This window comes from Spea bombifrons, chromosome 8, assembly GCF_027358695.1.
Source record: "Spea bombifrons isolate aSpeBom1 chromosome 8, aSpeBom1.2.pri, whole genome shotgun sequence".
Classification (NCBI taxonomy): Eukaryota; Metazoa; Chordata; class Amphibia; order Anura; family Pelobatidae; genus Spea; species Spea bombifrons.
In genome coordinates this window covers 41,378,291-41,393,392 of record NC_071094.1, presented here as the reverse complement: position 1 = coordinate 41,393,392, position 15,102 = coordinate 41,378,291, and the positions used below count along the sequence as shown (strand labels likewise).

General features: G+C 44.5%; 2 protein-coding genes across 3 annotated transcripts; both read right to left on the bottom strand.

Annotated features, from left to right (window-relative positions):
• Positions 1–2,280: 2,280 nt before the first annotated feature.
• FOXA3 (forkhead box A3) lies at positions 2,281–4,560 on the bottom strand. The gene is made up of 2 exons (XM_053472673.1): positions 4,388–4,560; positions 2,281–3,264 (listed from the first exon to the last, which is right to left on the bottom strand). Exons 1-2 carry the CDS (start codon positions 4,445–4,447, stop codon positions 2,416–2,418), a joined length of 909 nt encoding a protein of 302 aa, XP_053328648.1. The 5' UTR covers positions 4,448–4,560; the 3' UTR covers positions 2,281–2,415.
• Positions 4,561–9,205: 4,645 nt separating this feature from the next.
• MYPOP (Myb related transcription factor, partner of profilin) lies at positions 9,206–13,331 on the bottom strand. 2 transcript variants are annotated; one of them, XM_053472685.1, is made up of 3 exons: positions 13,131–13,331; positions 11,916–12,337; positions 9,206–10,886 (listed from the first exon to the last, which is right to left on the bottom strand). In XM_053472685.1, exons 1-3 carry the CDS (start codon positions 13,241–13,243, stop codon positions 10,267–10,269), a joined length of 1,155 nt encoding a protein of 384 aa, XP_053328660.1. In that variant the 5' UTR covers positions 13,244–13,331; the 3' UTR covers positions 9,206–10,266. The 2 variants fall into 2 exon arrangements, with proteins under 2 accessions (XP_053328660.1, XP_053328661.1); XM_053472686.1 differs by having other exon boundaries at positions 13,143–13,331.
• Between the last annotated feature and the right edge of the window lie 1,771 nt (positions 13,332–15,102).

The window sequence follows — 15,102 nt, the reverse complement described above, 5'->3', positions numbered from 1 at the left end:
CTGTCTGGCCAAGCGTTTCTTGCTAGCGCCCAACGTCAGAGAAGAAACAAAATCCTCTGACCGCAAGAGAACGAAACGGGAATTATTTCACTAGTGGATTGCTGCATAATCCGGTATATCAGAGAGAGATATAATAGATAGAGAGAGATATAATAGATAGAGAGAGATATAATATATAGAGATATATAATATATATAGAGATATATAATATATATAGAGAGATATATAATATATATAGAGATATATAATATATAGAGAGAGATATATAATGTATATACAGAGATATATAATATATATAGAGAGATATATAATAAATATACAGAGATATATAATGTATATACAGAGATATAAAATATATATAGAGAGATATATAATATATATAGAGAGATATATAATAGATAGAGAGATATATAATATATATATACAGAAATATATAATGTATATACAGAGATATAAAATATATATAGAGAGATATATATACCGGTATATAATATATATATTAAATATCGCATGGATTTAGAAATAGAAAGAATATGAAGAAGCTGTGAGGGAACGCTGAGGTTATAAATCAGCAATCATTTCTTCATCAAATATCCACTACACGGGGTTATGTATAAAAACTGATTGTGGTGCAAACTTTGAAAATTGGTTTTATCACCATAGCAACCAATGGAATGGTCCAATAAGCAGGAACATTCCAATGGTTGCTATGGTGATGTGAGTGCATTTTGAACTTTGCACTTGAATCACTTCTGATAAATAACCCGCATTATTAGCCTTCTGGCTGTATGAGTGATTCCGAGCTTGATTGTGGACTCTTTGGCCCTACCGTTAATTTTACGCAGAACCGGGGAGGAAATAGGATTTTTTTTTTTTTTTGGAATTTTATTAAGCTGAGTCGTTAGACTCTCCTGCTGCTCGCAGTCTAAGACTTGGCCCAGACACAATCTGAATCACTCTCTCCATTCCCTCTGCTTCCCCACATTCATCCCTTCTCTCTCCCTCTTCCATCACTTCTCCCTTCCCTCCCCCCCGTCTCTCACAAGGTGGTGTCAGGTAGAAGGCTCCCTGTCTGTCTCCGGCTGTGTATGAAAGCTGTCTCTGTGGTCTGAGGACATCCGTCTAATGATGCAGCAGGAAGCCAGGGAGAGAAAGATGCCAGTGTGTGCGAATATTCCTGTAAATGTGTATATATATATATGTAATCTATATTAAAAATGTATAGAAACATATTTGCATATGTGCCGAAATATAAGATTTTATATCATTAAATATTCCAGATATCTTACATAAATATTTTATTTTTATTATATATATATATATATATATATATACTTAGAATTTTTATTATATATATATATATACTTAGAATTTTTATTATATATATATATATATATCTTAGAATTTTTATTATATATATATATATATATATATATATCTTAGAATTTTTATTTTATATATATATATATACATTTAGAATTTTTATTTTATATATATATATATATACTTAGAATTTTTATTTTATATATATATATATTTCTGCCCAGGGAAAATATAGAAATAACAACAACAGAACTGATCGACGTTAGAGACAACGTTGAATTTTTTGTTGTTGAAAATTTTTCAAAATGTGAACTACGCTATGGGGTCCTGAAAACGGATGTAACTTTGCATCTTATTCTATCAACGTCGCCTAAATACTCTATGTTCTCTTGGGCTAATATGGCTTAATCTATTTCTGGCCTATATTTTGGGGAATTTTAGAATTTTTTGAAAGTTTACTTTGGCAGGAGACATTTGTGAGAAACATATATTTCGGATACAGCTCCTTGTGTTTGTGGCAGCGTGTGGCAGGGCCGGTGCTGTCTAATCAACTTCCTGTCCCAAAGTTCTCTTACTTCTCCTCTCTCACCCTTACAAAGGCTGCCTGAGCCAATCAGAAGCCATCAGGAACTTGTTCGATTAAAAGGTTAGCATACCTCGGAACTGCCAGCTTTTTGGGGAAGTGGCTTTGTGAGGGGCAGGGCTATTGACATATGTGGGCGGGGCTATTGACATATGTCGGCAGGGCTGGCTCCAAACACCTTAAATTTGTATGGGAGTGGGAGGGGAACTGGGCAGAGTGGGCGTGCCCAAATGCCACTCCCCTGCGACCCGGCGATTGAACACCGTAACCCAGAGAGCCAGAAATGCCGAGCTTCACCTGGAGTCTCCCGATGAGACCCGCAGAGTTCCCATGGGATAGACATTAAGTGGGGGTTTTCAACATGTATACATTGCTTATTTAACCATCGTATAGGTTTATTGAGCGTACAGAACTGTAAAATACCAGATTTGGGACAAAGCGATGGATCCACTTGGCCGCTCTTGAGCGTCTGACATTCAAGGCTCCTCAAATCCTCACTCAGAGAAGAACTATGATGCGTTTAGGAGGGACCTGGTATACACACCCTGGAAGAAGCTCGAGCCCTCCCCGGCTGTCTCTTGGATCCTGTACCCCATCAGACTCTGCTCCCCGACCCCCATTAGGCTGCTAATGGAGAACGGGTGGCTGAAGTCGTAATGGGTATCTCTCACCAGCTCATCAATGTCCAAACCCATAAAATGTCCACCTGCAACAGTCCCACCCTCTCTGTCTTCCACCATAGAGCCTTGGCATGCTCCAAGCTCCTTTTTCTCTCCATCGAGTCTCTCTTTCTCCCGGCTCCGGTTAGCCTCCGTGTCCTTTGTGGTGCGAGAGGCCGGCTTGTTTTTTTCTGGCAGTTTAAACCTCTTCTGCCTCCTCAAGTAACATCCATTCTCAAACATGTCTCCTGATCCTGGGTGCATAGCCCAGAAGGAGCCCTTGCCAGGTCGATCAGGGGCCCTGGACACCCTCACAAAACAGTCGTTGAAGGAAAGAGAGTGGCGGATAGAGTTTTGCCACCGCTGCTGGTTTTGACGGTAGTAGGGAAACAGGTCCATGATCCACTGGTAAATTTCGTTGAGTGTCAACATCTTGCTTGGGGCCTGTTGGATGGCCATCGTGATGAGGGAGATGTAGGAGTACGGGGGCTTGGAGTGGGCCGCTGTTCTCCTCTCGTAAGCCTTCAGGCTCTCCCGCGGGCGACTGGGGCATGCATAGGCTTGATATCCTTGGCTTGGGTTTGTGGTAGGTGAAGATGATCCAGGGTATGGGCCAGGGGTCGACAGTCCCACCGTATTCAGAGTCATGTATGAGTTGAGGGGTGCCAAGGGCCCCATGGTGGTTCCAGTGGGGTAGATCTGGAAGGGGGGGAGTTAATTAATAATCGATTGATGAAAAGTCCCCCAAGTACAAATTTGCACCCCCGCCTACTCGCTTGTCTTTATTGCATTCAACATACTTTCTTAGCTCCCTTTTCCTTCCATCTCTCTCCTCTCTCTCTCTCTCCCTTCCCCCTCGGGGAATAGAAAGATACACAGATATGTGTAACCTGTTCTAAATCCGGGATCACTTAACCCATGCCTTGCCAGGCAAGGTTTAACACATTCACAGCTTCAGAAAATCCATAGGAACAATTAACTCATTGTTTTCCAAACGATCACCAATGCATTTAACCCCCAACTTGAGAGACAGAAGTTTGTAAACCTTCACACCTCCTTTGGTCAAATAATCACTTGTAGGATATGTAGCCCAAATATCAGAGACCAAGCTTTAACCCTTTCCAATAAAAAAAAGGATGCAGAATATTTAACCCTCTGCATAGCCACACTGAAGAACACGAGTCGTGCCCTTTGGGTACAGCGTGTTTAACCCTTCTCGAGCTAAGAAATAAAGGAATAGACACCGTTACCCCTTCCCGGTCTGTAGAATCGCTTTAGGACACGTCAACCCCTCCGCAAGATACAGAATGAAACACAATTTAACCCTTTGTAAGTCAAAAGCATCTATACAGTACCTTTAACCCCCGACTCCCTGCTCTGGTACACAGTGCCTTTAACCCTTGACAGTTAAGTGGAAATGCATCTATTCTGTGTGGGAAGGCAAGCTGTGCGGAACAGTTAACCCTATCCTTGCCTTACAGAACTGGAGCCCTGTCTACCGTGATACGAAGCGTTTAACCCCTTACACTGCAGTAGAAATGCACCCTTCTATACAGAACAGTTCCCTGCCAAAAAAAAAATCAAGCAGGGCCAATAGCCCCCGCACACACTGCCACAGGTCTCCACCATTTAATCGCAAGAGGAAAACACGCTTTGGGGTTTGGTATTATTGTATCCGCTGGTTTCCGGGCTAAAAGGCCATATTCCAACAGCGATTGTGTTTCAAACAACATTCCAAATTGTCCCGGCTGGAGTCTTCACAAACCCTTTTTTTTTTTTCATCTTTTCTACCCCACTTTCCTGGTCAGCCGCCGCCACTTACCTCCACCGGCTCCTGACTATACGATGCCCACTCTGGTATCTCTTGCCCCTCCATCCTCATTGCCCCTTGCCCCCAAATGCCACCTCTCTTGCTTTCTTAATGGTCTCCGCTCTGGGACTTGTCGTGTGTACGGCCTTTAAGTCCGGGCTAAGTTTGTATAAGTTGTGAGACCCTCTGTGTTCTCTCGCACAGGTATATATGTGTCTCACGGGCCGTCACGCCTTCCTCCTCTCCCTCCTTCCTCGCTGTGTAAATACGCTTATGCCAAACACACATCGCACCTCCGCTGGCCTGTTATGGGCTGTCACCGAGGGGCAGAAAAGGGCCGAGAGGTTTTGGAGGGCAATATACTTATTTACAAATATGACGTTCAATCTTACGTTCACGTACCCATTATATATATTTTTTTAATGATTTGAGAACTAAGGTTGGGACGAAGCGCTGCAAAATATGGAAGAGCCATTTTTATTGTAATAACGGTGGGCCCGGTCAGAAGTCTCAGGGGAGGAACGAGGGTACAGGTTTAGGTGAGGTGGCTTGGAGTTACCCTCGGGGTTTAAAGGGCCCATTTGTCGTTAGGAAAAAGTTTAGAAATATGACCTCATATCTCAGCTCTCCGCTTTACGCGGACTAGGAAGGACCACGAAGCAGTAAGGAGCAGCACTACAGGGCTTCCTAAATGCAGGGGCCGAGGCAGAAGCCCAGCTTGACCTCGCCTATGGGCATCCCTAGGTGGCTGGGCTCCTTGCCCTGACCCCTCGCGATGGCGCCCATCCGATCTCTCTTGCATAGAAACGTAACCCTCATCAGGTCCTCGGCCTTCTCTTTTGTCACAGGTGGGTGAACACTGAAAAAAATTACTCTCGCACAAGTTACCATGGAAACCTCACTTTTCTGCCTGTTTCCATGGTAACTCCCCTCTCCCATGTTCTTTCAATCTGTCCTTTAGTCTTTCTTGACAATATTTACCTCGTAAATCTGGAGCGTTTTAGTAGCCCCTTCCTTTCTTGTTGTCTTCGGAATTTCAACTATATATCCTTCTGGAGGTGGAATAATAATAACAATACAATATACAATAATATACAATATATATAAATAAAAAGAAGCAGAAGCTGCGGCAACATATATAGTCGGTGGTCTCCTCTTAGATTCAGTAGCCACATGTTTAAATACCCTCATTGTACTAGCCTCTACCACTTCTGCTTAGAGGCTGATCCATTTATCTACCACCCTCCCAGTAAAGTAAAACTTCCTTACATCCCGCTCTGAACCTCTAGTTCTAGATTAGGACCTCTTGTTCTCCTCCCTTGGAATAAATCCCCTTTAAGTATTTAAATGCCCCCCCTTCTCTCCTCCAAGCTGCGCATATAGGTTTGACCCCTATAGCCTCTTGCTCTGCTTTTAAACGTCTTATGGTGGCAACAAAAACTATGGTCCGATCTCCAAATTTTGGTCAAGATGAAAGAAGACGGGACATATAATGGAGGATTAGACGGAGGGCCACCCCGAATTACCGCTCGCCGGGATATTAGCATAGAGGCCGCGTTACCCCAATTGGTTTGTCGCTAATATTTTAGGTTTAAAGTCCAGCACGGGGGTATTTGCTGGAAATGCTGGGAGGTGGATCAGTACACACTGTCTCTCTTTGGGGTTGCTCAACTCTGAGTGGGGGATGATGTTTAAAAAGTTACATATTAGGAGAAGTCATGTGGTCCACGGACAGTCTGTTTCATTGGCCCCGGGTTCATATGATCGATTCTTTTTTATTAGGCATGTTTTAAATGCATAACGGTTTCTTTTAGCGCGGCATCATACATGTTAGCGTGGGTGCGTAGAGGTCATAATCTACAATTAGAAGGTCGGAAGTAAGGAAGTTTTACTTTACTGAGAGCGTGGTAGATAAGTGGAACAGCCTCCCATCAGAAGTGGTAGAGGCTAATACAGGGATATAGCCCCTGAGACCAAGGACTGATTAAGGTTTGAGTCTTTGCTGTCACCTGCTGTCAAATTCTATGTTTTGTGGTTTACATTATAATAATAGGGAGCAACAACATGTACAGTTGTTTAACCTTTTCTTGGCCAGAGCTTTTTTTGCCATTTTTAGAATATCGTTCAACCATCATTCCCTGTTGCCGTGTTTAGTGAACCCACATAAAAGGGCTTTCTCTTTCTATCCATTTCTGTCATTTATTATGATTAATTTGTCAAAAAACATTTGTATAAAAATACAGAAAACTTTTGATTCATGTTCAACATCAAGGGAGCAAAATTCTTCCTTATCTACCACAATATTTTTTTTTTTAAACTTTCGAGGGGCAAGAAAGGGTATTTTTTTTGTTTATTTCTAGAGGGACACAAGGGGTTTGGGACCTATTTTTAAAGTTCAAATATTTTTTTTTATTATTGCTTTTTACACTTTTTGACTGGAGATTTTCAGTAGTCAGAGAGTCTGACTGGGTGATTAAGACCGAGTCATTCTATTGTTTCCCACAGGCAGTATGATAAGGAGTCCGGGGTGTTTGGCTAGTAGATTTGGCTCAGATAACAGAGCGAGAACTCAAACAATCGGCTGATATACAGCCGCCTGAAAAACGCGACATATTCTACAAACTAGAAAAGATTCAAAACAAAGCAAACAGCGCAATATTTTTTTTAAGCTTTTTTTGTAATTTGCTACTAGTAATATATATATTTTTTAATTATGGAAAGTTCTCCTTTAAGTGTACGGCAAAATAGACCGCAAAGAGTGTAACGCGTGACCATGTGCATCCAGCAGGCATGTGTGTTATTTTTTTTGGCTGCTGGCCTTAAAGAGCCAGGCGCTATTTTAATCCATAAACATAAAATTGCCAGAAAATGAATAGTTTCCCATAATCACCTCATTCTTTTGCAAAAGGGACAGAAACAGAAATTTAAAGGGACATCTCAGCTATCATATGCGTTACAGGCATTCATGGGAAAAAAAAGTGAAAAAAACAACGAAAATATTTTTGCAACATTAAGCTGAAATACAAAGAAAAGCAAAAAGCTTGAAGGCTTCCTAGTGACTGGAAAAACACAGGGGGTTATATATAATGAGCAATTCCATGGGAAACGTGAAAAGTAGTCTTATCACCATGGCAACCAATGAACTGTTCCCGCGTGTTGAACCATTCCGTGGGTTGCTACGGTGATAAGACCACTTAAGCATACGGATTGCAGCAGAAACCAGTCTTTCCAGTTCCTAACTGCTAACATTTCTTGTGATGAATACGTTAAATTTCACACCAAAAACCAAAGTGGCTTACGGATGTGTGGGTTTCCCGACACCTGGCGCGCAGCATAGCTTTTATTATATATATAATATATATATATACACACATATATATGATCTGCTTATGGAAGGGACTCGGCCCCTATGATTTGCCTGCATTCTATTCTCATGCGAAGACTAAGTTGGCTACAAACGATTACTGTTGTGTGTCTCCCCCCCCCACACCCTTAGTTTGCCGTGGTCCGCATGCCCTGTGGCTGCTGTTCAGTTTGAATCACACCGACTCTTTATTAGGGTTATTAAAAGGTTCTCCTCCTGTACTGTTTGTCTATGAAAGCGCCTCAGGCTTTAAACGGTCCGTAGAAGTTTGACGGCAGATCAGACGCATTCAGCCCGTCTAGTCGCCCCTTTCTCCTGCTGTAGAGACGCAAACCTTAATCAGTCAATGGTCTCGTCTTAGATTCAGGAGCCGTATCCCTATCCCATGCATGTTTAATCCCCTCGCTGTATTACCCTCTACCACTTCTGGTGGAAGGCTGTTCTACTTACCCACCACCCTTGCAGTAAAGTAAAACTTCCTTACATTTCATTGCATATGGTTGCTGCTAAACGCTCTGCAAGCACTGGCCGTAAGGTGCTGTAATTGGTTAGATGGGCTTTATTATATATTTTAAATCACACGAGTGCACTGTATATAGATGCGATATCACAGACACCCTAGAGCCATAGAAAAACTATTAGTGTTATCTATTTATACAGCACCCACATATACTGTAGCGATGTACAACGGGGTATAACGAATTTTACCTATAGTTTTATTTAATGTCATTTTAACATACGGTTAATTAACCTCAGTGTTAAGCACAGCGCCATCTAGTGACAGACAAAGGTAACTACATAGATCAGTCGATAACACCGAGAACAGCTGTCCGCTGCACGACTACGGAAGGAAAGATAGAGGGGTTCCAATATCTGGTCGGTATTAACTTAGGAGACAACTTCAAATTCATTATAAGAAGTTTCCCTACTGATGGCAAAACACGAGCGTAACTAGGAAAAGGCTGTCATTGTGTCCGAATTGCATGGAGCTAAGATGCGAGCGCAGTCCCTAAGTCGTACCCACATGACCCCATAAACTGTACACCCCAGAAAAAGGATTTAGCATACATTGGCTGCACCGTAAGGACATAAATATAGAATTTGACCACACAGCAGATCTATTCTGTGTTTTTTCTGCTGTAAAGACTCAAACCTTAATCAGTCGTTGGTCTCGTCTTATATTCAGTAGCCATAGCCCTATCCCATGCATGTTTAAATTCCTTCCAAGCCTCTACCACTTCTGCTGGGAGGCTGTTCTACTCATCTAACACTCTCTTTGGAGCAGATGTGATATACCGACAGCAGACACGGAACAGGTGCCTTTCCATATAACTCCTCATATACAAGAGTTCAGCTCCGACACCGAGGAATCCATTAAGGTGACACTATCCCCAAACTCCTACTTTCTGTATTAGCATAAAGGTAGGCGTATGCCCAAACCTGCGCGACTTCACAAACACAACATGTTATGAATCAGCTTCTTTTAATATGTAGTTATTTACATACATAATTAACACTCCCACATTAATTACAATGTGCCTAATTAACGTAACAAGGGGGTTCGTGCTATCTACAGCTTGTATACGGTTCTATATACAAATATATTGCTTTCAGTGGGAATCGGTATATATGGCAAATAGAAGATACCAGAGAGAAGGCAGAGAGGGGGCAGCGTGTTTGGGTCCCACAAACATTCGTCTATTTGGAACAGGAAAACATGTGATTGGACGGTCAGAATCCAATGCACATAATATGCAAAGAAGACCCATGTGTGCCCCCCCCATACAGTTTGCAATATCACTCATCTGATATTTTACGCATGTATTTCGCTCTCTGTGTATAACGTCTTGATTACCTCTTCCCACTACAATGTGGCTTAGTATAGTAACTGGTAAATTTGTTCTCCAAGCAATTTGAGGTTAAAGAGGGCAAAAAAAAAAAAAATAGGATGGAGGCAAATAACCATTACTCTGGGAAATGTTTTATGACCACTCGGAATGGTCAGGGATGGTAAATGCCTACAGACTTGCCTCCTGGAGCGTATCGAAAATGCCCCAGATACCTGCCTTATGGGAAATCCGGCCCTGATTAGAATACAGAAGGTGTCCGTATTCTAACTTTTTTTTTTTACCTCTAACTACATCTAAGCCATAATCGTACGTCATGCTATCTACATAAAGGAGACTTTGGACTTAAAAAAACAGTTGCGCTTGCGACCCCTGGATCAAAAGAAAGGGGCAGAGAACGGGAAAGCGAGACAGCCTCCGGCAGGTAATGCCCTTAACAATGGTTGCCTTGGAAGGGTGGGCTGCAGTCCCACGGCTGCTTACTGTTCAAGCTTTTGATTGCTAGATGCCCGTTGGTTTGTCGCTCATTAGCTTCCCATGGGCACCCAAATGGGACAGAGAGAAGAAAAAAAAGTCCTGAAGGTTTATAGAATCCCCGACGTACTGCAGGGAATTAGTTCACAATGGCCATTCTCACCCTCATCAGCGCGGCACAAGGAGGTGAGACATAAGAACAGATTCTATGGGCTTTTCCATCGACCCCTCCGCTTACGTGGAGTTAGGTACCCGAATCTTTTTCTCTTGTTTGGAGGCGGAGGGGACTCTGGGGGCTCTGCTATCACCTTCTGAATCTCATCCTCGGCTACGTCTCGGTGGACATCGTCTTCGTAATCGATAGGGCAACACGGCTCAGTGTCAGGCTCTGTCTTTGTTGGATAGTAGACCGGAGGCATAATGCCAGAGGCCGCCGGTGAAGCTGGTGGCTGCGTTGGCACAAGAGGCAAAATGGCTGCAAGGACATTGGTCAGGCGGTCCATGCTCTGCCGTAACGTATAGGTAAGATGCCTTATTGCATCAGCGGTCTCCTGCTGTGCCCTCAGCATAGCAACGGATGGGTCGAAATGTGAGGAGACCCCGTTAGGGGACAGCAAGGGCGATCCTGCGCCGGGTGGAGGTGGTGGTGAAGGCCCCTCAGACGGATCTGGTGAAGGAGTGAGGTGAGGCAACTGGACAATGTGGAGCTGGGTCGTCGGCGAAGGCGAACCCTTGGGTCGGAGCATAAGCGGAGCATCTTGACTACCACACGGTCCACTGAGGGATGTCTCTGGACTGGAAGAGCCTGTGCCTGGCTGATGATAATCTGTAGAAGCAAGAGCAAAAATAAGAGAATAAGGACACCGTAGCCGAGATAAAGCTGACTTGCTCTAGTAATATAGCAATATCTCATGGAATGTTCTGGCGCAAATAGCTTGGAGCAACACATACTTCACACAAAACACAGGCTACCTCAAAAGCCATCCGTTTCGTTTCAATGCAAGAAAAAATGAGAACAGCTCTGCGTGGGCTCTCTCACCTCTCACACGGTGACCTGACGTTTCCTCCTCTTATCACCGGAACTTCCGCCTCAAAAATCTAGCAGAAAGCAATTTGTCGCTTTCTTAAGTGCAGCGCCATAACAAACTAAAGCTGTGATCACTTAGCACTAACACAACTTAGCGTGGCCTTCCTCCTCTTTATGATCAGACCCAAGTCATCTATTTGCAACGTGGACCGCATCAAAAAGGACAACCTCTGATGTTCCTACGGCGCTACCCTTACCTTTCCGAAATACAAAACAACTTACAGGCGGAATGTGAATAAACGCACCGCGGGGAGCTTCCTCAATGGGCATATCAGGTAGAGCAGGGATAACCAGCAAGTACATTTCCCGGTGGTCCATATCACGGACATCCAAGTTCCAGAACAGTGGGATTGTTACTTGCTGGCTAACCCTGAACTAAAACAGCGAACGGGTTCAAGTGGCTCTTATATATGACAAGAGGTCAAGCGTTCGCTACAATGTTTATGGTCGTCCTGACCTCCTAGCTAAACTTTGTAGGCTCCATCAACAAGAAGCAAGTGCATTGTGAGATGTTTGATCACGCCGGGTCCAGCCATGACCTTAAATCTACACATAATCCCCACTAAAATCACACCCAGCATCCGCGCAAGCGCCTCAAGGTACATTCCATGTTCAACTCCATGTCCATCTAAGTCAACCGATGAAACCTGTAGGTGAGCCAACATGCCCTCGAGTGATTAGCACACAATAACCTTTGTATACTGTAAATCTACCTACACTCCAATATAGACCTGTTTACGCGTAAAGGCGCAGGAACGCAATACTCACCCATCCCCCTCAGCCGCGCGTCTGAGCTGTAGTGGCCCTTCTCGGACATCACTTCTGGTCCCAAGATGGCAAAAATAGTCTCCTCTTCAGCAGTCAGCGCCTCCTCTGGCGTCCCGCTCTGGGTGGAGTGCGGAACCCGGGCTAGCTTCTCTTTGGTTCGCCTTTTGAAGTCGTTCCAGCGTTTCTGAACCTCCTGCGCGGTGCGCTTCCAGTTGGTGAGGGCGTTGATCTGAGCAGCGATGCCCTCCCACACTTGGCGGCGCTCTGCCACGCTCAGCCGGCGGCTCTGTGCCCCATAGAGCAGAGGATAGTTGGCCCGGACCTCTCTGATTAGGATTTGGTTCTCTTCGTAGGAGAAACGAGGCTTACGCAGGCGAGTGACCTCCTCCGTGTCACCTGACATGCCGGAGTCGCCACTATTTCTACAATTATAAAATAAAAATGGTGACTCCGGGTTAGCAAAGATAACATCTTTACTAGCAGACGATACCGTACACCGCTGGGAAAAAGTAGAGAAGACAGAGATTAGAACGGGGCATTAGAGCGCAGAGGGAGCGTCACAAGAGCGAAACGAGCGTGCGGAGAGGAAACTTTAGGGGAGATGTACGAGCGCATGAAGTGAATACAATCCAAGCTTTGAAAAGAGGTCTTATCTCCATAGCAACCAATGGAATGTTCCTGCTGACTTAACTAGTCCATAGGTTGCTATGGTGATAAGATTCCTTTTGAAACTTTGCACCAGAATGCCTTTTTTTTCTTTTACAACCCCCACTGCACGCAGAGTAGCGATTAGTACACATGCATGATTAACGCGTGTACTTTAGCGTGTAAACTATCGGTAAGGAAAAGATCCTGCGCATACGCAGAACAAAATGCCCCGTTTAACCCCAAAGCGCTACATTAAATAATAAACAGCGTGACATAATTTATTACTATAGGTTACTCTATGTCTTCCCGAACGTGCGTGCATCTTAGATTAGACGTAAGTGTGTGCGCAACATATTAACTCTTTCAGGGCCTAAGGGGATGTGTAACCCCAATGATGCTTAGCACTGTTTAGTAGAGTGAGCCCTGTGTTGTAAGCAAGCATTATTATAGGTGCAGTGTCCCAATACATGATGGTGTAGCCAAGGACAGTGTACACAGAGGGTTAACAGGAATACAGGAAGCAGAGGAGAGAGCAGTACAGATGGTTACATATAGATATACACATACATATATATATACCCTGCATAGGAAGGCACCGGCGTCACTGCAGCGTCTGTAGACTGGCGAGCGGCACCGGACGCTAGGGGTAGTATATTCACTATATGCGCTGTGTTTAGCATGGTTGGTATGCGTGGGGAATGCAGCGCTCAGTGCTGGATGCTGTGTGTGCAGATGTGTACTGTGTGGGTCTCACCTATCGCCTGCCTTCTCCGCTCCACCCCTTCCTCTTCCGCCTCCCACCCGCCCTGTGCGCCACCGCGCATGCTCAGCGCCGCGTTACCGCATCCACCCTCGCATCTCGCAGCGGCACTCTGGCTTGCGCGGAGGATTCTGGGATAGGAACCCTGCCGTTCGATTGGCCCATCCCCCCCACACCAAGAATGCGCGTATTCCTGATAATGGCCGCTAGAGGGCGGTGTGGACGCGCTGAGAGAAGCCTCAGCAGTTTGTTTTTAAACCTTTTTACAGTTTTAATGGTGGTGATAGGGTATTCCTAATATTCACATACCTCCCAAGTGTCTCTCTTTAAGAGGGACAGTCCCTAATTTGTCTCTAAATCCAGCCTCTTTCCTCCCCTCATGTCTCTCTTCTCTGTTATCTAGTAACAGCAGAAAATGTGTTTAAAAATCAATAGGTATAATAAAATTAATTCACTAAAAATGTATTGCAAAGCCCCACCCCCTAGCCACACCTCTAACCACACCCCAACCAAAGATGCCCCTGTTTGGCTGTAATGTGTGTGGGGGGTGTAGGCGCTGATTACAGGGGGACCTCCTGCAAAGGGGGGCTCTGGGTAGCTAGAGCCAGAAGGTTCGCAGGTGTGGTGGATAGGTGGCCCAGCTGACAGCGGTAGGCAGTCCCACTTACATCAGTGGGCGGTCCTGCTGACATTGCAACACTGTGGTGGGAGGGGAAGTGGGCGGAGATTGGGGGCGTGCCACATCGCAGCACTCGTGACCCAGAGTTTTACCAGCGGTTTACCCGGAGTCTCCGGACGAAACCCAGAGAGTTCCTTGGTCTGATTATTAGGCCGATGGCCTTAAAGTGCCGAGAAAGATGTTTATCTCCAGTTTGTTCCTGAGAACAATATGCAGCGTTACGTAGAACTGGGAGAAATACTGAAAAATATATATCTTTTAACGCCATGCCACACGAGGAGTCCCCTCAAACACTGCAACGGAATAGCCGATGTGACATTGTGACTTGTGACATCATACGTTCCCGGGAAGTGAGCCGCTGGAAAAAAAAAGCTACTTTCCAGCCTTTTTCGTATACGGGACAGTTCCGTGGCAACCTCCGGCCCTTACATTCCTCTATGGTCAATGCACTTGCGCCAACAGTCCTTCACACGTTTGCTGCTGTTCCTATGAGCCTGCTTTTCTACCGTGTATTTCAAGCGATTAATAATAATTACTAATAACGACTCACCGGCAAAAAGTAAAATCCAGACTTTATTTAGCATATTTCAAATGACACAAACAATACTTACCAGCTTCCCGCAGTCCCTCTCCAGGACACGTAAGCTCATGTGCTGTCATGTATGGATCTGCCCACTCCAAGACACGCAAGCGCATGTGATGTCACATGTAGCGCCATCCACTTGAAGGCACTCATGCATCTATGATGTCATGTGTGAGTTTTTAACCCATTTCCATACGTACAGCGGCCGTTTCGGGCTCAGCATATGCAAAATCATTTGCCAGGACAGCCAAGATATAAATCCATTTGTCAGGAACGTGCTCGGAAATTTGGGATTGTTGACAGCTACCAAAGTTTGGTAATTCACACAAGTTTGGTAACCCCCTCTAAGAGGGGACTTCAACAAATGGCTCAGACTTTACCCATTCAAACATTATACGGAGTGGCGTAATTTGGGCATTTTCACGTTAAAGCTGTCGTTATTAAGTTGGTTGCGGCTCATTGGTTGATTATGGTTGTGTCCACCCCCCCACTTAGTATTATTTAGCTGCGCACTTCT

What these genes read in the sequence shown, in the direction of transcription:
- FOXA3 (XM_053472673.1), bottom strand. Translation starts at nt 4,447, where the DNA reads ATGAGGATGGAGGGGCAAGAGATACCAGAGTGGGCATCGTATAGTCAG. An exon ending in ATAGTCAGGAGCCGGTGGAG is followed by an intron (nt 3,265 to 4,387) that starts GTAAGTGGCGGC and finishes CCCCCCTTCCAG; the next exon opens with ATCTACCCCACTGGAACCAC.
- MYPOP (XM_053472685.1), bottom strand. Translation starts at nt 13,243, where the DNA reads ATGCTAAACACAGCGCATATAGTGAATATACTACCCCTAGCGTCCGGT. An exon ending in TATGCAGGGTATATATATAT is followed by an intron (nt 12,338 to 13,130) that starts GTATGTGTATAT and finishes TTATAATTGTAG; the next exon opens with AAATAGTGGCGACTCCGGCA. An exon ending in CGCGCGGCTGAGGGGGATGG is followed by an intron (nt 10,887 to 11,915) that starts GTGAGTATTGCG and finishes TTGCTTCTACAG; the next exon opens with ATTATCATCAGCCAGGCACA.